Below are 27,012 nucleotides of genomic sequence, written 5' to 3'. Positions count from 1 at the left end.
GAATCTTTAGGGATACGGGCCCAGGTTTCTAAGATTTTTTTTAGGCCAGTATAATAACTTAACTTAGAGGTCGTCCACATCTTCGTCTTTAAGACATTCCTGATGTCTGGTAGGTTTCATCTGACTTTATGGATAGATAAAGCTGGGTATCATCTGAATAGCAATGAAAATGTAAGGTGTTCCTTCTAATAATACTGTCTAAGGAAGCATGTATAATGCATATAGAATTGGTCCCAGCACAGAACCTTGTGGAACTCCATAATTAACTTTACTGTGTGAAAATGACACTATTTACATGAACGAATTGGAATTATTCTGTATGCTTCAAACCACTCCAGCACAGTACCTTTAATACATATTGCATGCTCATGCAAACCAATGCATGTCATTGGTATCAGATGCTCATAGATGATTCCACTGTCAGCAGCCATAAGAACATCATTCATAACCTTCACAGTATTTTTGTACAGTGATGAATTTTGAATCCTGACTGAAACTCTGTTAATCCAGTTGGAGATCCACTTAATTCTTATGGCAGACAGTCCTTTCCTGCTACACATAAATGCTCATAGGTATTGGTCAGTAAATGACAATGAAAGACAAATGAGTTACACCATTAAAAGTACATAAAATGTCATGTTTATTTAGTTTAATTCATATTTTACTTAACATTGTAAATCTATTTTCAAATAGAAAGCATTCTATACAGCATCAGGCAGGAAATGTCTCACTTTTTCATTTGCTGTCTCTTTTGATAAATAGAGGGAAGAGGCGTGTCAGGTCACGCTAGCACGCTGTGGTAGTCTGGTGGATATATGGTTATATTTAGTGCAGTTATTGCATTACAAAGCAACCATCCCAAAAAAAAAGTAGTGCAATTTTTTTTCTCTACTCACACAAAAGAGGAAGTCCAGATGGTCTAAGGCGTTTAAAGTTTTTCAATGTTAGGCTTTGTATTGCATACAGAATAAGACAGAGGAAACTGAAGTATAACTCTTGTAAAAATTGTGCTTCATAAATCGAAAAACCTTCAACTGTTTTATCAGTTGCTAAATTGGTCCGCATTGAAAAACATACTCTGCCAAAATATAACGAAAGGAGCTAATTGTTGAACTAAGACATGCAGGGCTTAGATAATCCACTCATTAGATCACAAATTAACAAAATCAAAGGCCTGATCTGGGACGGGTTTTTTTTTTTGTTTTGTTTTTTTCCCCCAGTGAGTGACTTTACTGTGGAAGAATGTCCTCAGTGTTAAAGGTGTGTGAAGAAATAAACAGATCTTTTTAGTAATCGTGTTGTTGGTGGTGCGAGGAGTGAGTAGCCCCAAAGACAAGACTATCACTACAAGACGACGAGGAGAGTCAGAATCGATGCATTACTAAAATACTTCAAAAGAAACAATCAGATTTCATGCAACACTTGCATAGATTTTTTTCTTAATTTTTTTTTCAATCATGCTGATTTTTTTTTTCTCTTTAAAATATACAGAACACTAGATAGAGATACCTGTGACACATGGAAGCAGTAAACCAGGGTTTCCTATCAGCCGGCCGTGACAACAATCCACCCTGTGTAAGGAACAGAGTTGGGCCGCCGCTTATCAGCATCGCGTCCACCTCGTCGTCGGCTCACGGACTAGAAATGGCGCAGGAACAGAATGACGTGTCACGAGTGCTACAAGTCCTCGGGGAGCACGACACGGTCGTTACATGGAGCTGAGCGCGATGAGTGTTGTAGGACATACACCTGAGGATCCGCCTTTGTAAAAACCAGCTGTAAAACTGCAGTACGCAAACAATGTTCGACACACAAAAAATATCCGAGGAGAGTGAGGTGGATGTAAGGGGAGTGAGATCAGTTTAGAAACTGTGGATGCTACAATCAATAACGTGCTACAATCGAATTTACGGGGCGATAGGTTGTGCGACCAAGTGGTGCTGGAGGTGCAAAAGGCATGCAAGCTTACATTCTCTGAAGCCTGGATTTGAAGAGGAGCTGCAGCTGTGCAGCATGTGCTTGAAATATGTGTATGAGTGGATGTAAACAAGCGTGTGTTTTTTTTGTTTTTGTTTGTTTTTTTGGCAAGGAATTCATCCTTTAAAAGATTTAAAACATTCCCTTTCATGGTTGTGTTTACATTCTCTGTGCCCATTCAAAGATTTTTTTTTCTTAAGAGAGTGATTGTGCAACAGCAAAGACGAGCGATGCCCAGAACGTACTGCACTGTAGGTGACGCTGACGCTGTACTGCAGCTTCATATCGATGACGTTTTAAATGTTTAGAGACTGTACAATGTCTCTCCAAAAATCTCCGTTCACCGAACACATGGATGGCAACAAACAAGTCCATATAAACAAAATCAAACAAATAAAGTAGCAGTGCCCATTCAGTATATACATTGGAATCAAATGCATTACTATTTCCCATAACTGATTCAGCGGTAGACATTCCTACGTTAGTTTATCCATAAAGGTCATTCACTTCCTGTTCTGACGTTAATGTGCAAATAGTCTTAAAATTATACATGCAATAGTAAAGATCGTTAAAAGTCTTAGGAATTTTAAGGCCAGTATATGAGACATCCTACAATAGAGAAACCTTAGGCAAAGCAGCTAAAGTTTGAGTTTGCGTACAGCTGGTAGCCTGAAACTTTTCCCTTTCAGAGGTGAGTAGGCCCCCTGGAAGATTGTGATTGGTCGATAAACTGGGCATCTGTTTGTGTTTGTTTCCAATTGGCACTAAAGTTTGGCGAATCTGGGAACAAATTTCATCTCTATGTTGCTAGTTTGGGCCTGTGCGGTGGGTGGAGGGCTTGGGGGGGGGGAGCTGGAGGCTGGAAGGGGCCCCTTGTCTCAGTAGGTGTCTCGGGGCCAGGGGCGGCTGCGCTGGCGGTTCCTCTGGTTGTGACCTTGCTGAGCTTCGCGCTGGAGCAGCCTGTCTTGTGACTCGTGCCCGTTGGCACTGTGGGCACCGCCCGTATGGCCGCGGTGAGAGGGGTACATGTCCCTATATGTGCGAGCGTGGCAGGGAGAGGCGTATTCATCCTCCTCATCTTCCTCCTCCTCTTCTTCCTCTTCCTCCTCTTCATCCTCCTCGCCCCCCCTGTGACAGGGGCTTCCCCTCCGGCCACGAGAAAGCGAGTCGCTGGCTTCGTCAGATGGCATAAGACTGTCCTGCTCCAGGGGGGAGTGGGCCTCCTCGCCGGCCTCCTCTTCCTCATCACCCTCCAAGCCTGCTGTCTCACAAGGCTGCGGCTGGTTCTTGTTCTGGATGATTCAAGTGGTCATGCAGGAAAAAAATACAAATAAAGGCAGAGTCACATCAAAGCTTGGACTCAGGATATCATCTCGAAGGAAAAACACAAAATAAGGCAAACACTACATCAATAAGGACTTTGAAGGAATTGTGGGAGTCTGTCTGAAAGGAAAATTCTGGTTTCTTTCTCATTATTTCCCACTGAAGTAACTATTTTGAGCCTACAGAAGACATTGAGCTCTCCAAGTCTCTGATCACAGTGTGATCAGATCAATGCCCAACCGTCGTTCTAAGTGGTCAGTTTTTATGTTTATTTTTAGTAGATTTAAATTAAGACTTTAAAATGATTCATACAAAATTGTTTCTTTTCTTTTCCATGAACAGCATAAAGTTAGCATTACCCTCAGAGACCAATAGAATATGGCAGACTCAAATCATTCCTCACATACCCACGTGTGCCTTTAAAAAAGCTTCTTACTGAACACAAAGTGACACCTACTGTAGGAGTTTAGGTACAGTTTAGACCACAGTCTTTGTTCTGTTTAAACAGGTGTCGAGTATTAAACGAGTATAAAGGGCAAAGGTGTCACTTTTATTTTTGCTGAAGAGCCGTGCCCAGTTTTACTTGATCTTGGTTAGTAAAACTACTGAATAATGACCAATGAAACAATGTATCATCTTTGTATCTTTGTGTTAGTGTTTGAAAAGGTTCAATCTTCACTAACAATCCCTTACAATCAGATAGGAAAAAGCCTCAGCTGTCTTAAGAAAAAGAAGTGCAATTTCATCACATTCAGATGGTCATTGCAAAAAACCCCAACAAAAACAAAACAAAAGAACTTAAGTGAAATATATATGTGATATCTTTGTCAGTAAAACTGCTGCAAAACTGATGACGATTCAGACCTCTTGCTCACATAAAAAGTTATAATGCGATCACTCTTAACACCGCAATACTTCCTGATACAAAATACAGAGAAAAGTCACAAAAATAATGCCGTGCATGTCTGCAGTTTTTACAATTTGAAAAGCTACCTAGTAGGCCACATTGGACCATTTGGCGGGCCACTTACAATTCCTTGTACATATCTTGGACACTCCTGCAATTCAATGCTACTTTTATGATTCTTTATATGGCCTGAGGACTGTGGGCTCTGTAATCTCTCTTCTACATCGGAATTGCATTAACAGTAAGTAAGAGTAAGACAACAACACAAACTATTGATATCAATTGATAAAAGATGTAAGTACATCCTCTACTGCTTGTGGTGCTATATTTTCTTATGTAACTCCAGCCCCACACCACCCTGAATTGGATAAATGGTAAAGAAAATGGATGAATGGATGGATATTCCAATGTAAAGTAAGCTACCGTAACCCAAAAGCTTAATTTCGTGACACAGAGCTGCAGAACTACAGTTGTGGTCAGAAGTTTGCATTGCACTTATAATCGACATGAATGTCATGGTAATATAGGGCTTTCATTTCTGCTAATGCTAATGATTTCTTTGAACTGTTATTTTTCCACAGTGGAATAATTGTACAGCATACATCTTTAATGAAAAAAATGAATGGGTGCACAAATTTTAATTTATCCAGTTTTTCCTGTAATCCACACAGGCTCAAATATATACATATTACACATATTTGGTTAAATGTTCCTTAGCAAGATTCACCTCAACCTCATGCTTTTGATTGTCATCAACAACCTTCTGCCACAATTCTTGCCTGGACATTTGACCACTCTTCCTGGCAGAATTGGAAGAGTTCATAAATTTTTTTGGTTTTCTGGCACAGACCCGACTTTTAAACATATTCCACAAGGTTTCAAAATGTATTCCAGACGCTTAATGTTAGCTTTATCCAGTCCAAAACCATTTTTGATGTGTGTTTGTGATCGTTGTCCTGTTTGATCACCCAATTATCTTCATGTTTCAACTGTCCAGCTGTGTGTTGATCTGAGGTAAAGGTGAAGAATTTGCATGTAGTCTTCTTCTTCATTTTTCCATCCACTTTGTGTAATGCACCAGTACCGCTGACAAGAAAACAGCCCCAGAACATGATGCTGCCAGTGTATGTATATGTTTGAGCCTGTATATATACTTCTGTCCCTGTGTGAATTAGAGAAAATTCAAAATAAATTCAAACTTGTGCACCTACTTGGCACTGCTCGAATTATTAAAATGTTTGCTGTGCAACGATTCCACCCTGGAGAAAGAAGCCAAAATGACCATGACATTCATGCTCATGATGAGTGTATGTAAACCTCTGACCACAACTGTAGGTAACATTAAAAAAAAGCCTATATAATGACCCAAAAACTCCTATTTTTACTAAAATTGCAAGAAATAGCAAATGTGATGTATAACCTCAGAGATATTGTGGCATTTTCTAAAATATCAAGGTATAGAAAACTGGGATTACTTGTTCTTTAATCAACCTGCAGTCAGTGTCATAAACCGCAGGTAAGTAAACTGCAGAAATAACACAGAGCTGAGCGACATAAAAGGGTGATAGTGTTCATAAGTGGCATGCAGAAGTGCAGCAGTGTTGTTATCTTCAAAGTCCTTTGTTTTGTCGGTGTGTGTATAGATTAATACAACAGACACTGAACAAAAAAATGCATGTGAAACGGCTGAATGGATGTTCAGGAAGTTCCTCTTGGAGGTAAAAAGTTATTTTGCCGATGCTGTGGACTCATTTTTTGTGTGTAAATTTGCATTTAGTTCAGGTGAAAGCATCGTTTAAGCACCCATCACTCGCTTTAATTAGCATCATTCAGGTAGCTTCATGTGCCACAGTGAGCGGGGACAGCATTCACAAAGCATGCTTGGAAACTGAACACAATAGGGAAAGTTAGATTTAACAAAACCAATATATTTCAATTGTAGTATTAAAATGGAGACAGAGCTTAGCTACTTTGTGAATAAAGCTTGTGGAGCAGTGATTCACCTGAAACCATCCAAGTAAAGGAAAAGAGGCAGGATGCAGTAAATTAAAGACAAACAACAGCAGAAAAACAAAAACACACCAGGTCTAATCTTTTCTGAGAGTTGAATGAATAAAATGCTTTTCATTCACTGTCTCAGCCGCAGGGTCGTGTTCGGGTGTCGGAGGTGCGCAAGAGAGGTGCAAATATATATACATATTATATAAACCCTACTACTCACCCCAGTTTGTACGCGATCATTCAATTAATTCCTGTGTTTCAGAAAACTGCAAAGATGTTAAGCATGGATGAGTGAGAGGACAGACAAGACAACTGGAGACAATTAAACAAAACACAGGAGTGAAGCCTGAGATGGGAAGAGCTGGCAAAGACAGTGACAACATACAATGTGTTCAAAAAACAAGGCTCGTTGTCAAAAGTCTTACATTATTTTAAAAGCGTATTTTTACGCTCTCCTGATTTATGTACACACTCAGAGACAAACTTACCTGTAGGCTAGAGATGGCAGAAGGCGGGGTCATGAGGCTCTGCTCCAATAGTGGATTAAGAGGGGTGTTTCCTGGGAGGTGAGTGGCACGCCAGTAAACCTCCAAGTATTCAGCCAAATGCTCACAAGCATCTTCCAACTGGTTCTCATCCAAAATGACATCAAACATATCCTATGAATGTACAACATGAAAAATTAGACTGTAACTCAGTGGCATTCTGTTAGGACAAGCAGTGCTTGCATTATTAAATCTAGAAATAAAGTAAAATACATTGAAACGTTCCAAACTATAGCGATCTCTCTCCTTTCATCTCAGACAGTGCTGTCATAAAGCACCTTGCCTGTCAATTAATGCGCACCCAGTCTGTACATTACTGCCATCTTGTGTTAGGTAGTTGGCGCTATTGTCGCTGAAAGCTGTGCTTATTTCATGACATAGCAAAGTGTAGTCGTCTCCTTCTCTGAGGGGGTATCTGTTTCCTGCTAACAATAACTGCTGCTAGGCAAGCTGAGAGGCCAGCAGTTTTTTTTCTGGTGGTTTGCGCATGGGCACTGCGGATAAACCTCTGGTCTTTGATGGTAATCTAAGGGGAGAGCAGAGTGCGAGGCAAGCTGCCGCTGGTCTGCTTTCACTGCTTCAAGATCAGTTATGACCTGCGCTTTGTGTGGAAACACAGCTAGCATTAGCAAATGAACGGGCTTCAGTGATAGCATTATAGCTTCAGAGGAGTTTTCTCTTGCTAATCACCTTGGCCAACTTCTGAGATGTGGAGGAGATGGCACGTGAAAACATTTTTAATAACTTCAATACATTAGAAAGGAAAGCAATGACAAGGCAGCTCTGACCATGCCTGGTCTAATAAAACAGGCAAGTTGAACAGGCGCAAGCTCAGGAGCACTTTGAGATTAGCATCTATGAGAATGTCTGAGTGCAACAAGCTTAACCAGCTGTTTTGCTAAAACTACACCTTTATTTTTCATTCGTATTTTAATCCCCCTGTAGATACTAACAGTTAACCATGCCACACACTGCTTAAGCCTTTAATTCAGATGATTTTTTTGATATTAAATATTTTAATATACTTTTTGAAAAATCAAAAAAATAATTTTACATGATCATGTAAAATGTCCAAACTGTATGGACTTATTACAAACTGTAGCACTCACAGGGGGGCACTGAGAGAGTTTGTCTGCAGCCATCATCTGCACATTCAGGTGCTTGCTCTGAGACTTCCCCCTGGATTTGATCAGCCTCTGGAGCACCTGAGAAAAAGAAACAGATGGTGTAAGAAACCAAGAAAGATAAGACTGCCTTAATCTAATGTTCATGAGCAAGGTGTACCTTTGGTGAGGAAACTTTAACATAGACAATGATGGGTGCAAGGGAGGTTTTGGCGAGCTGTGCGGGATGGTTGATGGTGTCTGCGTCCAGAACAACCAGTTGCAGGGTTTTGGCGAGTTCAAATATCCTTTCAATCTCACTCTGAACCTCAGCTGCACAGACAAGATACATTACATTATCAAAGTTGATTCCCTTCCCTAAATGTAAAATAGAGGTGGCCAACCTCAAAATACAACAATTTTGGTTTGTCATTAAGTGTGAACTGGATAAGATCTTCACCACTGACTCTGAATGCACTCCATTGTGCATGCTACTTGGAGTAGCAAACGTCAAAATCAAGGGGAAGTTTGGAAAGCAGCTCTATGCACTGTTAACATTCTGTGCAAGGAAATGTGTACTTTTGAACTGGATCACGGACACGGCCCCATCTAAGACTCATTGGCACCGGATGATACTGGAATGTGTGTCACTGTGGATTCTCTATTTATTTATTTGTATTCTTGAGCCGGGTCTGTTTTGTTTTATTCTGTTATGTTGGTTTTGTTTTGTTTAATGATGGTGTCAGTGTAAAGTTTAAAACTCAATAAATACATGGAAGAAAAAAAAAGTTGCTTCCCTTCAAAAAAAGAAAGAAAAAAGAAACTTGTGGAACTTTCATACTGGCATCAGCATAGCTTACCTAAGCTCGAGCGAGTGTTGGATCTCTCCATTATGGGTCTTTTGTTAAGGACAGATCTCTTGGCTAAGGACAGGTCGGCAGTTACACGGGTGATTGAAATTCTGTGGACAAGTTGCAAAATGCAGGTAAATATACACTGAAACTCTTTCACTGAAATAAAGGCCTGGCTTTCACCAACTACTTGATTTATTATATAATCTCCCCATTTTACTGACCTTCCCTCAAATCTGTGTTTCAGGAAGTCAAAGAGAGCTTTCTGCATCATATCTGTCACCTTTGGGAACATAAGAAAAACAATTAATTACAAACACATTATAATTAAAAGGCTAAGACATCCTGCTTCCTCTTATTGTTTTTCAAATGTATGCTGCTAGAGTTGTTCATGTTAGTACTAAACATGGTCAAATCAAATAAACCAAAATGTTATGCTTCAGACTGCTCTTAACACTTGACTCTGGACATTTTTTTCTATTCTTGGCTTGGTACGATATCAGTGAAAGTGGATCCACCCCTCCACCTGCTAATCAGCCAATCAGAAGAATGCTATTTTGAAGGGAGGATGGCAGGAGGTAAAACAGCTTCTTTCAGGGAGTGGATAAAATGTACTTAGCACCAAGGCCCAGTTTAACATAAATAAAGATTATTTTAAGATCTGAATCCTGCAAAGTGGTTTTAGTGAAGTCAAAGATTTATAAGTAACTAAAAAGTAAAATTCTGAAAATTACCAAAACAGTTCAAATAAATAAACAAAACATAAAATGTTTGGGTTACTACAGTAAAGCGTACTAGGTACACTTGTTAGACTGTTCGCTAAATGTCTAATTAGCCAATCACATGGCAGAAACCCAAAAAGTCCACTTGAGTCAAAGTACAGTTACTTCATAAAAGACAAAAGCTTGAGTACAGGAGTCATGAAAACAATTACTTGTGCAAACGGATGAAACTGTCTACTGAAAAATAACTTATGAGTAAAAAAGAGACATAAACATGCAACTGTATCAATAGTCCAGCTTTGATGAAATTCTTGATCCTAATTTCCTAAAAGTAGTAAGTAGTGTTAATTACAGACTGCATAATCGTCCAAATTTCCAAAAACTGTAATGGCTGTCAAATGGCCCTTAACAAAGTATAAATTCAGGGTCTGAGGACTTTCATAAATGCAAAATCACAGTGTCATTTTCTCATTATGTGTGTAGACTAAATAGCAAAAAAGTCATCATTTAATATTTGAATATTTTCCAATAACTTTCAAAGGACAAATTCACATGAGCTAATAACGAACGCAGCAGTGCAAATAGTGCAGAGGAAAGCAGTCGTTCTGTCTGCTGGAGGTGAAATGGGGAGAAGCTGACCTCATAGCCCTTCAGCGATGGTCCCACGAGAACCACCGGCCTCATAGAGGGCACCACATCATAGGGAGGGACATGTTCCTACCAGAAATAGAGGAGGACAGGAAAGGGGATAAAGAACAGCGAAAACAGGGGTGAGAAATGATGGGAGTTGGGTTTGGTTGTTGTTTTTTACCCTCATATTCAATCAAACAATGACCGAAAAACCAGTATTAAGACCTGAAGTTATTTAAATGCATTTTGGTTTTATAATATTACATAACAATAATTACTGGTATTAGTTAATCAACTAACCTGACAATGAGACAGGTGACAGAAAAGGGATTGGTTAGTTGTAAAATATTTAAAGGTTTTGCTAAAATCACTCATTTTAAGATCAGGTGCTTCCAGTGTACTACTGCAGTGATTATTTTAATATTAACTCCATAAAAAAACAATTAAGCAACCTCCTATACTCACAATTTGTTACACCAAGCCTGCTTGTAGTTTCTAATTGTATAACCTATTTTTGTTTATTTTCCATGGCCTCTCTTACTTTAGGGAATTCAGTATTATCTTCTACAAACTCTGTGTTGTTTAGAGTGAAAAAAAAAAAAAAAGCATGAATTATAAGCAAATTCTACATCATCATAAAGTACCAGAACCTACCTGTTTTTGCTTCTGTTTAGCTTGTGAAAACAAGAAAATAGCAATCAGTGACAGAAACTGATAAAAGACAGCAGAAGCTGCTTTTTGTTTCAGGACCAGAAGAAGGTTTGCTGTACTTACATTCACCTGCAGATGGCGGCGTCGTCCTCCAGCTCCCTGTCACCATGTCTCCTAAACTTGAGGAGTTACCTCCTGTTTTCCTGCAGAAGCAGCAGCAAAGACACATTGAATTACCGAAGCTGTTTTGTGGAAATAGATCACCTGAGATGAAATGAAATAGCCGACCTCTGTTTCTGCTCCTGTTTCAGTCGCATTGCCTCCAGTCGTAGAGGGCTGGGGATGAAGGTGATGTCTGCTCCTTCTTTTACTAGCCGGCCGATCCACCAGTCATTATTGTACTTCTGTTAAATTCAGTTCAAAAGTAGCACTGGTTTACATACAGCATGTGTCTTGTTTTAATATAATGAAAGGGCATATTATTATCATTATTATTAGTAGTAGTAGTACTAGTATTATTCAAAACAGATAATCTCACTTCTTTGATGTGCAGGAAGTCTTTGGCATCGAAGTTGACTGCAGCTCCTTGGACTGGACAGTCCTCATCCAGAGCTCCACAGTAACTCACATTCGTCTTTACTGCAAACGCTACAGGTTTGGACTGTGGTGTCAACAAATAAGAACATGAAGAAGACTTGTCAGTGATCCAAATGCTCTGCAAACATGTGAGACTCGAGGACAAGAACAGAGTGCAATAGATCAACTCCTTGTTACTTGAAAACAGACTTCCTTTGATTGAATCAGCAACCAATCACACAGCACAAAAGATGGTGACCAGACTAGCAGATTATCAAAGGATGTGACCGGGTGGTAATATGCCAAATATGTGGCTCAAATAGGAACGCACCAATACAACATTTACATTGGATAATGGTCAGATCCTAACTCAGAAATCAGTGACAGTGATTGTGCACATGATGTCACATGATGTCACCTTTCATATTGTTCTGTTTACTTCACCGCACAACAGCAGCAGCTAGCAGAAGCACTAACAGCAAAGCGTTAGCAGTTTAGATGCCTCCTTTACCAACAACCCGTCTTTCTAATAACAATTTTTTTAAAGTTATGTCAACACCCTGCTTGTTTGCTCACTTATTATATTCAGTCAGAAAAGTATCAGGTAGAAGCTGGTGCAAAAACTTGTTGGAAAGCTTTTAATATGGTTACAGTAGCATAATGTGTCATAGTCAACTCAAATAATATTATTTTGCTCCAACTGTCCTCTGAAAAGTAAACTAGCACAACTGTAAAAGACAAAGGTACTTAGACTAGTGCAAATACATTTGACAAATCCATTAGTTATCTTGGGCCTGTTGTTGCTTATTTTTTACCAATTAATATCAACTCATTAAAAATATACTCTTGGTTACAGAGTTAGGAAAGATATGTTTAAAATTAATAGTGATGCTTCCATAGACATAACAAATGACTTCCTGCCTCTTTCTCATAGTGATGAACAAAGTTTGATAATTTAACGCTAATTTAGCGGTATCAAACAGCACAAACGATGAAAAATGATTAGATTTTCAGATTTCTTTGTAAAAGCACCGACATTAACATCTCCTTTGCTGACTTTTACCTACAACCTAGACTCTTCTACTTCAAAATTCAACTGGAGAGATAGAGCCAAATGTTTCTTAGATATTTTCGTTCATAAACAGTCTAAACACAGCAATGTGTAGCTACGATAATGACTGTATGGTGTACCTTAGCTCTGTCGAGCTGCTGTTGTGCCTGGCGCTCGGCTTCACGCCGATACGCCTCGCGGTCCTCCTCTGCTGACAGGTCTGAATCAGATGGTCTACTGGTGTACGAATCAGCTGACCCCTGTCGGGAAAGAGTGACATGATATTAGTGGCACAGTGTTTAATAACTCAGTGAGTCACATGAAGATCATCCAGTCATGTTAACATTACTTAGGCTGTATTACTGTTTGTTTTTTCTTTCATCTGCTTCTCCCTTTTAGCGTTTGTTTGAGTGCAGGTGTGCATGCAAATATGTGCCTGTACTCATGAACACATTCATGTGTGTGCATCTACAAAACAATGCGTTGCTCTCCCACACCAGCCATCTTCTGAGAGGCCAAATATAGCACAAAGGAGGCAAGAGCTTCCTCTTCTCTCCTGCTTGGCCCCAATCCAGTCCATCATCCCCCACAGTGCAGCATATATACATCATTTATTCCCCTGTTTATTCTCCAAGGACATCTCCTCATTAGCAAAATATATGCTGGTTATCATTTTTCATTGTAGGACACATACCAAGGATGGCTAGCATGTCATGCTGAGGGCGAGGGATAAAGCAAACAAAGAGCTATTTTACACAATAAGTAAAATAGTGAAAATAGCTTCATAGGTCCTTCTTTTATTCACAAAAAACTCTAATTTTCTTAAAATAGCTGCAACCATTAGTCAATTAATTAATTAGTCAATCAACTAAAAATGAACAGGGAAATATTTAGGTAAACATTTTAATCAGATTCCAGTACCTCAAGTGTGACGTTTTCTGGTTTTTCTTGATCTCATGTGGGAGTAAAGTTAATATTATGGTTCTGAACTGTTAATGGAAAAAAAGGCTTTTCAAAATAGCCCCACAGATTCAATCAATAGTAATAATAACAATTGCAGTTTGTATACAATGTACAAATGGACTTCCACAGTAATAGTTTGGTTACTGCGTGTCCCTGTGAGCGTGTGAGTTCTCCTATATTTGGCTTCTCTTAAGGAACTCAGTCCTGAATCTGTCAGCAAAAAGAAAACCAAGTCAGAGGAGACAAAATACAAAGGGGGTTCTGGCAGGAGAGAAAGAAAAATCTGTGGTGGTGGTCATGAAAACGCTCAGGTAAACCTCTCTAAATGACATGATCAACCATATTGTTGTAAATAAAACAAAATGTTGAGAAACTAAAAAACAGCAGAAATACAGTTCACTTTGGTTTTCCTCTCCTCCAGAGTGCAGCGATTCAGTCCCGATCATCCATCTTGCCCACATATACAAACAGATCCTCTGGAGGACCAATTAGCAACAGCAATACAAAAAGAAGTACAGGCACATAATATAGACACACACACATACACAAAGTGTCCAGACATACCCCCCCCTCCACAAAACAAAACAAAACAAACAAACAAAAAAAGAACCAGCCAGCACCTTTGCTTTCCCTGCACTTCAAAACGCATGCATGCAATCCAAAATAAATCATCATCTACAGTACCACTGCAAGCGAACACCTCTCCCCGTTTCTTTTTTTGGTGTGGTGGTGTCTGTTAGATAACTAGATCTGATTTCTAGCACTCAGAAGCTCTGCAAGGCAACACTGCACCAGTGCCAGAGAGCAGCACCGTCAGAAAAAAGGAGGGTGAGAAAGAACGGGTAGAAACAGACAGCGAGAGAGAGAGAGAGAGGGGGGGGGGGGGGGGGGGGAAGGGGGGGTGAATACTGTTGACAAGACATTCTGAAAAGAGGATGTTTACGAGTGAGTGATGGAGATGCGAGAGGTTTTATGCAACGATAAAGACAGGCTATCTAACGGGAAAGATGAGATTAGGACAGAGTAAAATGCTGTGAAGGACTGGAATGAGACCTACATATCTTTCCTTACTGCAGATACACGAAAAGATGGGAAACAGAGGGAGGTGGAGGTGGTGGTGGTGGAGGGAGGGACCGTGACCACATGAGACAGACGCACACAGATACCGGAGAGAATTGCATACCTGGCTGATTAGCAGGACGGCGCTAGAGTCTGATAAAGACATGAATGTGAATTTTCTCACTCTAACAACGATCCCTGTCTTCACTGGGAATGCTCACAAACACACACAGACATAAAAGCGGAATAAATATGGTGGTGGGCGCAGAGGAAAGGTGTTATGTCAGAGTGCCTTTTAATGATGTTAGAACACAGAGAGCTTTTCGTTAATAACGTTTAGACAGGGGAGCATGCACCTGTGCTGCACACTCACTAACTTACCAACTGTTAAATTCTCCAAAGAGCAGCTTTACCACCAACGTCTTTTAGGTGAAGCTTGGCTGCATTGCAGAGTGTAACAATATAAGAACATCCTTATTGTGTTTTCTAAGGATGTCTTGTTTTTTGTTTCTGTTTTTTTGCTGCTAATGTCCCTGTCTGCAGACTAAATTTAACTCTGTTCCTTCCTACTCTGCTTCTGTGATTATTCTTCACACACTGCAACACTGATGGCCCCAACTCCACAGGGAGGGGCCAACAGGGAAGTGTGTCATCTAACTAGTCGAGTCCTCAGAGGGCCAAGTCATCCTACAGGCTAGGGACCGAACAACAGAGGATTTCCACACTAATTTGATTAGGTGGATTTCACTTATACTGTTCTGTTCTTTCCCCCCCTCCTTCTGATAAGACATGTAGAGATGTCTTTACTACTGGCTCAAGACTAATGAATTTCTTAGCCATGGTAGAGTAACTTTACAGAAGCACAACCCCATTAACAACAAGGAACAACTGATTATTGATTTATGATGTTGATAAATCTTATTAGAAGAAAAATGTGGCTTTTGAGCTGCTAAATACGAGAAGGTGGCATAAACTCAGTTAATCTGATATTAGACATCATGTGTACATGTGTTGTGGTAACAAAGCAGAAGCTTTCTTTGGATTAAATTACATGTGGGTTCGTCCCTATGATGTGAGTCTTTAATATTATGTGTAGTAATTTGAGCTGCCATTAATACAAAAATTGGGTGTATATTTTACGCAAGTACCTCCAAAAATCAGATGTAAAGTTATTGACTGTATTAACCCTATTAAAATTTTATATTTTACCCTTTTTCACCTTCATTGACATAATTTATCACTTGTTTACTTGTTCTCCCAAATTTGATTTCAATGTGAAAATCCAGTCGCTACATGAAGTTTAAGGTTTACAGGCAGCAAAACCTTGGGAAACTCACATGACCTTACCATTGAAAACAAAGACCAGTAAACACAAGCTCCAGCTGAGACTGATGTGAAGGTCTTTAGTTTTGAAGTGACTCTGTAATTAGTATTGGACAAACTGAAAGTTTGATCTCATTAAATGTATAATAGTGTCTCGTCATCCTCTTAAAGTCTGGGAAAAATCCATCCAATAGCTGTTGAGTAAATCCTGGCAATCAGCAGGCTGGCATCCATCCCTGCTGCCATGTGGCTAACACAGCAAAAAACAATGGATACCTGCCCTCTGTTTTGCTGACAATAGTATTTCACAGTATGCTATAGTGGTATTATTACTGCACAAGTGGGCTTTTACACGTTGGCTCATACTTCTGTCAGGAGTGTATACAATACTTAAAAAAAATTTAATTCCATTATTATTTAAAAAATTAAGCAAAAATAAAGCGAAACCACACAAAAAATTTAAAATGATCTCATTTTGCCTCTGTTAACAAAAATGACATTGTGCCTGTTATGTTTTAAAAAAGAATCTGTTGGCCTTGACTAACACGATATCTTTGCCTCACCTGAAAAACTACAAAAAGCAGACACAACCTCTATTTTGATCACAACTCATTTTGAAGCTTCTCTGGTCTCTTTTCTTTATCCTCCATCTGTCCTTCCTGTTCTTGAATATAGTGACAGCTGTTAACAGACTGTTGTGCTACTGTGTAAACTGCTGTTCTTCAGTGTTCATATCATGCATAAAATGATGCCCTGCACATATTTAAAGTGATGTTAAGTGAACAGAATTTGTTAATCAATACTTTAGATATTCTCTAAACATCTCATGTGATGGCAGTTGGTCCTGAAAGCTGTCATGCACGCACATACATAACTTTCCTCCTTAAAAAGAAACTGTGCAATTTAAGAATGTCTGTGTGTTTTTGCGTTTTTTGCAAGGCCACTATTAAACATAAAATCTCAAGTGAGCCCTAGGACCAGGGCTAATGCAAACCGAAGAAGCTGCTAAATAATCAAATTAAAACTTAATTTCAATGTCAAGATCAAGTCGTACATGGTGCCAAACATGTTTTTTAGAACTGTGTCACATTGTAACTCCAGTGTTTTCCCCAGGCTGAGATTTACAGTTTAACAGTTCTCCCTAAACGCCTCACTTGTTAACTCTGACATCATTAGCCATTTCAGGGCTCCAAATGCTCCTTCTGTTCCCAAAAGCAAACAAACACTGAGGCACCAATGAGGCTTAAGAATGGTCCAAATTCTTTCAGCTCTAATAAAATGATGAGTGTAGCTGTTTCAGGTGTTACTGTAAAGTTTAACTTGACAAAAACAGGACGTATGAGTTTAATCTAGCTAGCTGGAATCTAAAGATGATACACCGTGTTCTGACTGAAGGACTGGGCAATAAAGTGATAAAGATAGTTAATGCGAAATAGGTTTTCCGTGATATGAGACATAATTAAAGTCTATAGAACGTCTGTGTTTTGAAGGACAACACAAAAGGCCAATGATAATGAGAATAGTACTGTGCCAAATCAATCAGGTGGCTGGAACAGAGTTGGAGCCACATCAGGTTAGACTGAGGAGTCTAGGAGGCGTGGGCTACCACAGCTGTATACACCAGCACAACAACAGAAAATCAAGCAGTGCCATCCCTGCACAGCTGACAATTTACCTGCACAATGCAAGACTTTACAAGACTCTTTCTCCCGTAACATGCCTTATGACAAAAACGAAGAGAGACAGATGTATCACAAATGCAAGCGCCTGTGTTATGGTAACACCTGATGTCAGTAAGTACAGTCAAAAACACAGAACTTTAGTAGCTGATTAATGTAACTGACCCTTGTTACTAACTCCCTGGCCATAAACACACTGAGTGTAGAGAGTGTCACACTTCTCTACTGCATCAGATTTCATCCGATCCGTGTATGAATCTCGCTGCCCACCTCACTGCGACTGTACTGCACTCCCTGGGCTGTAATTTTTTTTCCATTTATTTTTTGCTTTGGAGCATAAGCCAACCACAGTCGAGTGAATATGAGTTTTTTAAATGTTCTCCTTTGTTTACATTTTAGCGTTTCTTACATTTATACTAAGGATATTTAAACAGAATGCTTTGTTTGTTTTTTGTCTTATTTATGTTTTTGTTTCCAAACAATTTAAACCATTTAAATCTATACAAATTAAGAGGTTTTATTTAATAGTTTTAGCAGATTTAGATTTCATTTTGAATGAATCTCTATGTATTTATTTGGAATTGACAAATAAAATGTAGTTTTTCATTTTGATTTTATTTTTAAGTAACACTTTAAGCTTTTAACTCGTCAGATTAAAGATATAATATTCTACAGCAGTGGCCCCCATGGACCGGTTTATGTCTGACAAAATTTTCATGGACCAGCCTTTAAGGTGTTGCGGATAAATACAACAAAATAAAAACCAGTACTGGTACCCCCCAAAAAAGAAGATTTATTCATAACACACGGGAAAAGACCCATGGAAACCATGTTAAAGATAAAAACGATAAAAGAAAATAACGGTAAAAACCGATAAAAACCCTGAAAACCATAAATTTCACACCCAAACCTCAACTTTTTTTTTTGGATATTAAGAAAGTAAAAAAATATCACACTGCTTTAGACGTAAACAAAAACCTTAAACTAAACACCAGTCACATTTAGAGGGTAATTTTGGTTGGACTCTTTGTATAATGATATCCTACTTCGTCGCTAGCTACAGAACTATGGTTAGGCCAATATAAACACATTAGCAAAGGAAGCTGTGGGATGACGGTTAAATGCTCTCAACAGAAGTACATATTGAGGGTCTTGAATTGAAAGAGAAAAATACCATCATATGGCAGGTAGAGCAGGGCGATATGACCAAAAATATTTATCACGATATACATTTGAAAATCTGCGATAACGATATAACTGACGATATAATTGACACTAGACAAAATACTTTACAACTCCTTAATTCATTAGTGCAAAAAAAAAAAAAAAAAACATCAACGTATTTTCACTTAAACAAGCAGCTTTTTTGAAGTGCATTAAAATTATATAGCTTAGCAAAGTCGTACTGAAACATTTGACAGATTTTCGAGCGACCGTGTACCACATAAAATCGTTTCGAGGTCAGTAAACACAACCAGAATTCATACATAAGGCACACGGGATTATAAGGGGCACTGTCGATTTTCAGAAAAATCAAAGGATTGATTTTAAGTGTGCCGTATTTTCCAAAAAACACGGTAATAACGACGGCCCACTAGCATGCGCTACCAAAAATAGTGCTTTGTTGTGTATCTGACGGATGAAAGCTAAACCAGTGCCACACCACTGAAGTTGCAGCATTTTTACAAACCAATTCTGGTTCATCCGTTTCATTTAACGATCCACTTTCGCTCTTCTCATTCTGCGTCGCTGCCATGTGCGTATGTAAACAAAGGCACTACGCATGCGCATTTTACCCATATTCTATCGCGATATTTCATTTTCCTATCGTTGCCCAACGTGAACGGTATGATATAGCCCAGCCCTAATGGCAGGTATAAGACACAGAAAACAGACAAAACTTTAACCAAGACGATGCCTAAAAGGAGCCTTCTGAGGCTGAAAAGGTCATGATTCTACGTTTCGTGTCTACATTGAGTTTAACAGAAAATCCAAAAATCCAAATGATTTTCAAAAGTGTATAGATCAAATACATACAGAGACTCCTTCTTTTATGAGAGAAATAAAATGCAGGGACAGCATGCTAATGCAAATTTCTATGGTTTTATTAAACCATAGGTAGCAGATTATCCAGAGCAGCAGCAAAATACATTATTCAGCATGCTGAAAACCCTTTCCCTCTTTGCAAATATTCTGAGCAAAAACTCCAGCAATCAGGATATCCAGCAACCAAATATCTAATTTCAAAAAGTGTTCGATTAGCTGTGCGGTCGTAATTCAACGTCAGCGAGTTCCACGAGCTACAGAGCTCTCTGAAACACACTGCAATAAATCAGTCTGTGGTTACATCAATATGGAAGGCAAGATCAGGCATACTGCATGTCAAACTGCAAAACTCAGAAGAGGTGTGAAGAGCAGCTGAGGCAATCATAAAGTCAAACAGGTGAACGAATGAGCGAAACAACGAGCATGAAAGAGGAAGACAAAGCAAAAGAGAGACAGGTGAAGCGGCTACAACATGATCCTTTAGAGATGTTAGGAAATCAATAGAAGAAGAAGAATCTAACTGTATTATAAGTCTTTGTACTTACTCAGTTGATGTGGTGATGGTGATGCTGCCAGTCCCTCCCTCTCTATAAACTACATGCTGCGTGCAGACAGACCGCACTATGTCCCATCACCTTACCTCACTACAACCTGCACTGGAGCAGACACCGGCAACACCTTTTTCTATTCTTACCTCATCACATCACAACACAACAACGAGTGCAGCTTTTGCGTCACCTGATCAAACCGCCTCTTTAAATTTACATCACATTCTTACTCATTTCCATTACAGTCCAATTCAACGGAGGAGAAACTGAAGAAACTGCTGTTATTATCATGCACTCCCTGAAGATTTCTCCTCTGGTCTCAAAGCCTCGCGTCCTACATATAACACATACATCCATACTGCTTATTGTATCCTGCTGCAGAAATGAGTCATACTCCACTGCTCCTACATAGACACCCCACCCCTATCACAGACAAGAAACTATCTGCTCTGTTTGTGAATTTTACTCCTTCTGCATAAAACACTTTGTCATATCAGCAATGGGAGCAGGAGGAGGCGGGGTGCCTGTTGTGCGTGCAGGGAGAAGGTAATGATTGAAAAGAAACCAAAAAGGTGCTCGTGTGAACACTGAACCCACACATCACATCGCCCGAGGCCTTCAAAATGAGAGTCATGAATATTTTAAACCGTGCAATATTCTCTGGAAATCTGGAGATTGTCATTAAGCCTCGCGATCTGGATAACTAATGTCCCCTTCTGAAGAAGATGTCTGCTCAGCCCTTTCCCCCCCCTTCATCTTCTTCTTTTTCTCACGCCTCTCAGTTACACTGTTCCTCATTCCTGTTCTGTAAATGAAATCGAGGTATTTTATTTATTTATTTTACAGACCTTTATGCTTGCAGATTATTCACACCTATAAGAAAGGAACATGATGCCTTTACCCCTTAAAACCCTCTAAGTAAATGTAATGTGGAGATTAATGAAGAAGTGGATAATGAACTGCTTCGCTACTTTACCAAATTTTTGCTGCTTCTAGTCTCTCAAATTAAGAAGATGCTGCTTATTTGTATCATAAAAGATAGTAAACGAGCTGTGGGTGAAGGCGAAGCTGTCGATTCACTGGTAACAAAAGTTTGTACAGTCATCTACATCTGTGGGCTGTGGGTAGTGACCAAAAGAACAAGACTGTGGATATAAGGGTGTCTGGTGTCATCTGGTCTATAAAACACTCACAAAACAGTGCAGAAAACCCTAAAGTGATGGAAGTTGCTATAACGTAATACAACACAAAGGGTTTAAAATGCTAAAATTTGGCACCTTTGATTAAAACTAACTCAATCGGTTAAGGATACTACTGCTTATTATTAGTGTAATAGCTTCAGCTTTACTTTGAGAGATTATCTGACTAACTGACTTTTCAAGGTTATTTTTGTTAAATGTTTTCTCAAAGTGCACGGAGTCAGAGTAAAAATTGATCAGCCAGGAATCAGAATAGTCTGATTTTCAATGTTCTGAGTCACAAACACAAACATTTTTGTCTATGCACAGTGGTGTGAGCAAATAATCACTTGCACACTCACAGTCACAGTAAACTGTGGCGGAACCGCCACAAAAACATTTCTACACTGAAATCACCTTCACCCAGCCGAGCATGGACATTTAAAGAAGCTAACAAAGGGGAAAGTAGCTGAAGCTTAAGCTACCCAGAGCTCAGATCCAGGCGCAAAAACAAACAAACAACAACAAAAATGCAGCAACTGTGTGAAAATGTAACACAATGTGTGAAAAATGTTTTTAATACATCTGTTCTAAAAGTGCAGCAGCCTCGGTATGAGCAGTCACAGGATCAAAGCAGTAATGAGGAAAATTATAGAGACAAGCAAAATGATGTAATGAAAACAATGTAAGCGCCTGACAATTGCTTTGTTAAAGAAATATGTTGCACCTTCTTTTGTTTGGTAAAGTAAAATATGTCAGATAAAGGTGAATGTATATCGTCTTATCTTCAGTTAATTATTTATGCCTCTTTCCAAGAAGCAAAGGTCTTTATTTTCAATTAGTTAACTTAGTGTACTGGGGGTAGGCGGAAATTTGTAAAGTTTAATAATATATTTTGTTATTAAAATTACATTTTGAACTGATTTTTTTTTTGTAAAGGCTGTCAATTATAGTTTTCAAAAGAAAATTGTAATTGACAAAATCATAAAGAGACAAGTAACTTTAATCTTCATCAGGACAGAAAAACCTAAAGTAAAAAGTTGCCATTCAAATCTAATAAAATAAACTGTTAAAAACTTAATAAACAATAATGTTTAAAGAGCCTTTTTATCTATTTGTTTAATTTACCTCAGTTTACCTGACTTTTTCCAGGCCTGCTACGTTTCCCTTGTAAAGGTCCCTTGTAGGTGGAGTTAATCAGTGTAAGTGGGAGCACCTGGCTGGTCTCCCTGAAACATTTACAACATTTGCTTCTTATTTGGTCTGCTTTAGCCCTGTTAGCTCGGAGTTTATACTAAACAACACCTTCCACTCATCATTCAAACACTCATCCCACTGCTGACACACTGATAATACTGACTAACACACCTCATATTGCCAAGTATGGTGCCGATCTGTTTTAATTAATACAGTTGTGCACTTTTGAAACTGTCCTCCTATTTGTCACAACTTATGAGTTGGACCACGACAATGGATGTGGTAAGCTGGCAAAATAAGTACACTTTCTTACATCTTTACTAACAAGTTTTAGATAAGCTGCAACACTAGTGAAACTGCTGTGTACCTCTATCTCTGCTGCATGAGTGCAAAGGCATGGCTGGCTCATACGTTTCCTGTTTTAGCTGCTGTTTGGCTCTATTGAGACCATCTTTCAAAATTCACACTCAAATTTTTATTCAGGATTTTTTCTGTCTTTGCAATATTTCTGATAAGGGTGCGTTGGTTGTTGGTTGTGATGGTTTATTTTTATTCTTTAGGGAGGGGACGTCGGGAATGGCAGTTAAATTGAAATATAATCTACAAACAACCATCACTGATAATAAATATATCTATGGGTGTATTAGGCAAAGTGCACTAAGGTGAATTATTGTGAAGCGCAAGAACTTGCCTTTGGTATTTTAAGTGTGCTGCTACTGATATATTTATGTTCACAGTAAATAAGATTATGAGCACATGGCTTTTACTGTTAACAGAGTATTTCTACTTCTCCTAAAATAATAACTCAGAATACTTGCTCCACTCCTGTCCCAGATAAGGAAAGTTGGGAGAAGTAGCAGATGATAAACTGTAAATCCTCGTATTTCAAAAATGGGAAGTGGTTACCTAAAGTCCCAATAAAGCCCCAATTCCAAAAATGGTGGAATGCCATGTAAATGTATACAAAAACAGAATACAATGATTTGCAACTCTCATAAATCCTTATTCACGATTGAAGATAGAAAACGGAAATATTTTAAGAAAAATCATTAGCTCCTTTTGAATTTAATTGCAGCAACATGTCTTAAAAACATTGGAGTGGAGGCAGCAAAATGTTAAAAAAGTAAATGGTACTAAAAGAAATGGCTGGAGAAACATTTTGTATCAGGTTTAACCACAAATACATCAGTAATATGACTGGGTATAAAAAGTATGTTAGAGAGGCAGAGTTTCACCAATATGCAAAAAAAAAAAAGTGAAACATGTTCTTCAATGTAAAATTTCCAAGACTTTGAGTATATCATAATCTATAATATCAAAAGTAACAGATTTTTGGAGAAATCTCTGTGTGCAAGGGACATTGCTGAAAATCAATACTGAGACCCTGTGATATTCAGTCCTGAACACTTCCAGAAATCGCTGTTTGAACACAGTTCTCTATACTATCTACAAATACAAGTTAAAGTGTGATCATACAGAGATGCAAAAATGGCTTAAAAAGCTTAAAAAGGACTGAAACACAGTGGAAAACTGTTTGGCTGTAATAAATCAAAATTTGAATTTAATTTATTATTTGTGTTTGCTTTGTTTGTTTTTAAATCATATGCTATCATCCAGAATTTTTTTTTTTTTTTTAAAGACTCAGCAAGACGATGCTTAAAGCATTTAGCACATCATGAACCAAAGAATACAATAACGATAAACCAGTATGGTTGAGCAGCTAGGATCCTCTATCAGACAAAAATGGGTCAACACTTCCCTCCCAAAGGTCCAACAACTGGACTTCTCCGTTCCAAGATCTTTACAGACAGTTAAAAGAAGAGGGGATGCTGTGGTAAACATGGCCCTGTCCCAACTTTGACAGGTCTCGCTGTCACCAATTTCAAAGCGAGCTAGTGTTTTTGTTTTTTTGTTTTTTGTTTTTTCCTCAAAATGCTACATTTTCTCAGTTTTACACATTTGATTTGTTTCGTTACACTTCGTTTATTGTAAATAAATGTGGGTTTTATGAGTTTTGCAAATGATTGCATTCTGTGTCATTTATATTGCAGATAGCATCCCAACATTTCTGGAATTGGGTTTTTTGTTTCTGTTAATGCATCTTAAAACCAAATTCCAAAACGGCACATGACAACTAACTTGAAAATACATGGGAGGAGCTGACACATGGTCCATGTGATTCCAACCCTCAATGTTCCACAAAACCGAACAACAGAGCACCTTAACGATATTCAACTTTGCTGTAAGAAGCTTTTTAATTTGATTTCAAAAGAGGGTGCTCCACCTTTTTTTTTTTTTTTTTTTTTTTTGCAAAAACACTTTTCTATGATTAACTCCAGCACATTGCAGATACAAGCTAAACATCTGGTTTTCTCATATCTGCCAAATTTGATAGTTTTGCTGAGTGGCAACGATCTCAAGTGATCTATTACGCTAAATAACCCAATACATCACAATGACTTCATATTTCAGATGATTTGTTCACAAACTGTAACAAGTTTATTTTTCTAAAGTAAAATATTAAAATTTAAAGTAGTAAGTAAAACAAATTTCATGTCATCAGTATACATATATATTCATGTCAGTACATCGTATTGACACGCAAAGACACATTTTTTTTTTTTTTAATTTATTTATTTTTTAACTAATTTCTCGGTTTCTGGAACACCATCTATCAGATTAACACAGTTTAAAATAATTCATGTTCCAGTTCAGCTGTTCAATATATAGCCTTTCAACTTAAAGTCAATATGATCATCTGAGAAAATCTTTCCCACCCCTTGCCCATTTCTACAATCCATTCAAAATAGCTATGCAGCAACATCACATGGAGAATCCTTTTGTTTCCAATTACAGATACCTTTTTTCTTAAATAACACTAAAACTCCATCGGAGTCTTCCACACTTGTCTGACCTGAAAACATTAATTAAAAAAATACTGTGCTGTGTTGGGATTTTGGTTGAACCTTTTTCTTTTTTCTTTTCTTTTGTCAAGCACTTTGCTACCCTCTACTGGGCAAAGCAACCTCTGCAACTGAGGGAAAAGCGCTGTGGATGAAGATGCAGAGCAGAAACTGTCACACTGATACGAACAAAATAAGTAGAGAATCATGCAGGTATTTTAACACCCCCATCCCCACCTCCACCAACAGCAAGAACAGCCTATACCTAAAAAAAAAAAAATATATGCAAGAGTTGCGTTACTGCCAACCAGACACTTCAGAGACATTGGCTCTGATGACAAATTTCAAGCACCTTATAGCTTTATTCCAACATTTAGAGCACACCATGACCTATATTTTCCACAGAACCTACACCTTTTTCCACCCACTAACAATCAGTGTGCAATAATGGGCCTGCAGTGAGACAATCCAGGCACAAAAGGAGCTTTTACCTGTCGTTTGATGAAGCTGGACGTAGTGTCGGAGGATGTGCTGCCATCTGAGCGTTTGAAGCGGCTCTTGCGCTTAGGCAACTTCCGGGGCAGCTGTGAGGAAGAAAGAGATGCACACGGGTGAAGAGATAAAAAGGGGAATGGGTAGATGGATGGCGATAGATAACGGGATGCAACAACTCTCTAGCAGTAATACTGGCAGCAAGGCTGACTATAATTATTTCAGTGCTTTAGTTACTAATTATTTTGTAGATTTGTATTATTCATACAAAAAATAAATCTACTGCTGGCTTTTAAGGACTGCAAAAGACAAAATGTATGGTCATTAAGTGCAAAATAGCTGCTTTGCACCAAAGCAAGCAGTAACTCTGCCAGAATCACACATATTTCAGGGCTGCCTTTATTCGGCTTCACATGGTGGTTTGATTAATGCAGAGAGCCCCATCAAACTGAGGAGAAAGCCTTTCAGATTCAGGCTACAGGTGAGTCCAGAGTCACGGCCTGCACATTTGCACCAATATCCTGCATGAAAGTCCCATAATGTTACTGGTGTGTGCTGGTTTTCCTGCACTGGAGTGGATGAAGCGTAGCACGGAGGGTAAAAATGCACTGAAATAAATAATAAAGCATCAATGCAAAGGCCTGATCTGCGAGTTGAGATCAAAACAGCAAATGCATCGACACCCAAGGAGGTGTTAAACTGTGTATCTGTGTTTAATAGCCATAATATGAGGATACATGACCGTTCACCGGCTCAAGCATCAATCTGCAGTTTCTGAAAAGGCGGAGGTGAAAAAAAGGGAAAACGGAAAAAAGTAGCTCGCTGCCAAAACGCGACGCCTCAGATTGAACAACAAGTAGCATCTGACACACTAATTACCCATTTTCCTCTTTTCTCGGTGAAGACAGAGTTAGATGCGAGAGAAATGGGAGTAAAGTGAGCGGATTTACCTGGAAATAGTGCGACTGGGAGCCGGTTTCCACGGCAGACAGAGGGTCTACGGGCGATTTGGACATTTTGACTTGCACCATATATTGAGAGCGCAGGGAGGCGGGATGCACATAGACATGGGTTACTGGAGGAAACAAGAGGCATCAGATACACTGAAGAGAGCGAAGAAGCGGGAGGGGGGGAAACGGACACTAATATCCAAACTCAGCTGACGGGAAGGCTAGCTCATACTCCCGAATAAAAACAAAAAAGTCTGTGGCGGAGAAACGTAAAGGGAGTGGGGGAAAATACAGAAGCTAAAATAAACCGTTAACGCTGAAGCATCAGCGCACGAGC

At 38.8% G+C, this 27,012-nt stretch overlaps 1 protein-coding gene across 2 annotated transcripts; it reads right to left on the bottom strand.

Annotated features, from left to right (window-relative positions):
- Positions 1–616: 616 nt before the first annotated feature.
- On the bottom strand, positions 617–27,012 carry LOC145423295 (voltage-dependent L-type calcium channel subunit beta-4-like). Of its 2 annotated transcripts, XM_080295584.1 has the most exons (15): positions 26,676–27,012; positions 25,725–25,817; positions 12,478–12,597; positions 11,249–11,371; positions 10,999–11,114; positions 10,834–10,913; positions 10,714–10,733; positions 10,069–10,146; positions 8,932–8,990; positions 8,717–8,817; positions 8,038–8,189; positions 7,863–7,958; positions 6,697–6,867; positions 6,429–6,474; positions 3,131–3,269 (listed from the first exon to the last, which is right to left on the bottom strand). In XM_080295584.1, exons 1-14 carry the CDS (start codon positions 26,754–26,756, stop codon positions 6,445–6,447), a joined length of 1,320 nt encoding a protein of 439 aa, XP_080151710.1. In that variant the 5' UTR covers positions 26,757–27,012; the 3' UTR covers positions 3,131–3,269; positions 6,429–6,444. The 2 variants fall into 2 exon arrangements, with proteins under 2 accessions (XP_080151709.1, XP_080151710.1); XM_080295583.1 differs by lacking the exon at positions 6,429–6,474 and having other exon boundaries at positions 617–3,269; positions 26,676–27,009.

This window comes from Astatotilapia calliptera, chromosome 20, assembly GCF_964374335.1.
Source record: "Astatotilapia calliptera chromosome 20, fAstCal68.1, whole genome shotgun sequence".
NCBI lineage: Eukaryota > Metazoa > Chordata > Actinopteri > Cichliformes > Cichlidae > Astatotilapia > Astatotilapia calliptera.
Note: the sequence above shows the minus strand (reverse complement) of the source record. Positions and strands in the feature narration are given on the sequence as shown.

Coding starts and splice junctions, on each gene's coding strand:
- LOC145423295 (XM_080295583.1), bottom strand. CDS start 26,756: ATGGTGCAAGTCAAAATGTCCAAATCGCCCGTAGACCCTCTGTCTGCC. Junction 12,598..25,724: donor CCAGCTTCATCAAACGACAG/GTAAAAGCTCCT, acceptor CTTTCCCGACAG/GGGTCAGCTGATTCGTACAC. Junction 7,959..8,037: donor TTAAAGTTTCCTCACCAAAG/GTACACCTTGCT, acceptor TCTTTTTCTCAG/GTGCTCCAGAGGCTGATCAA.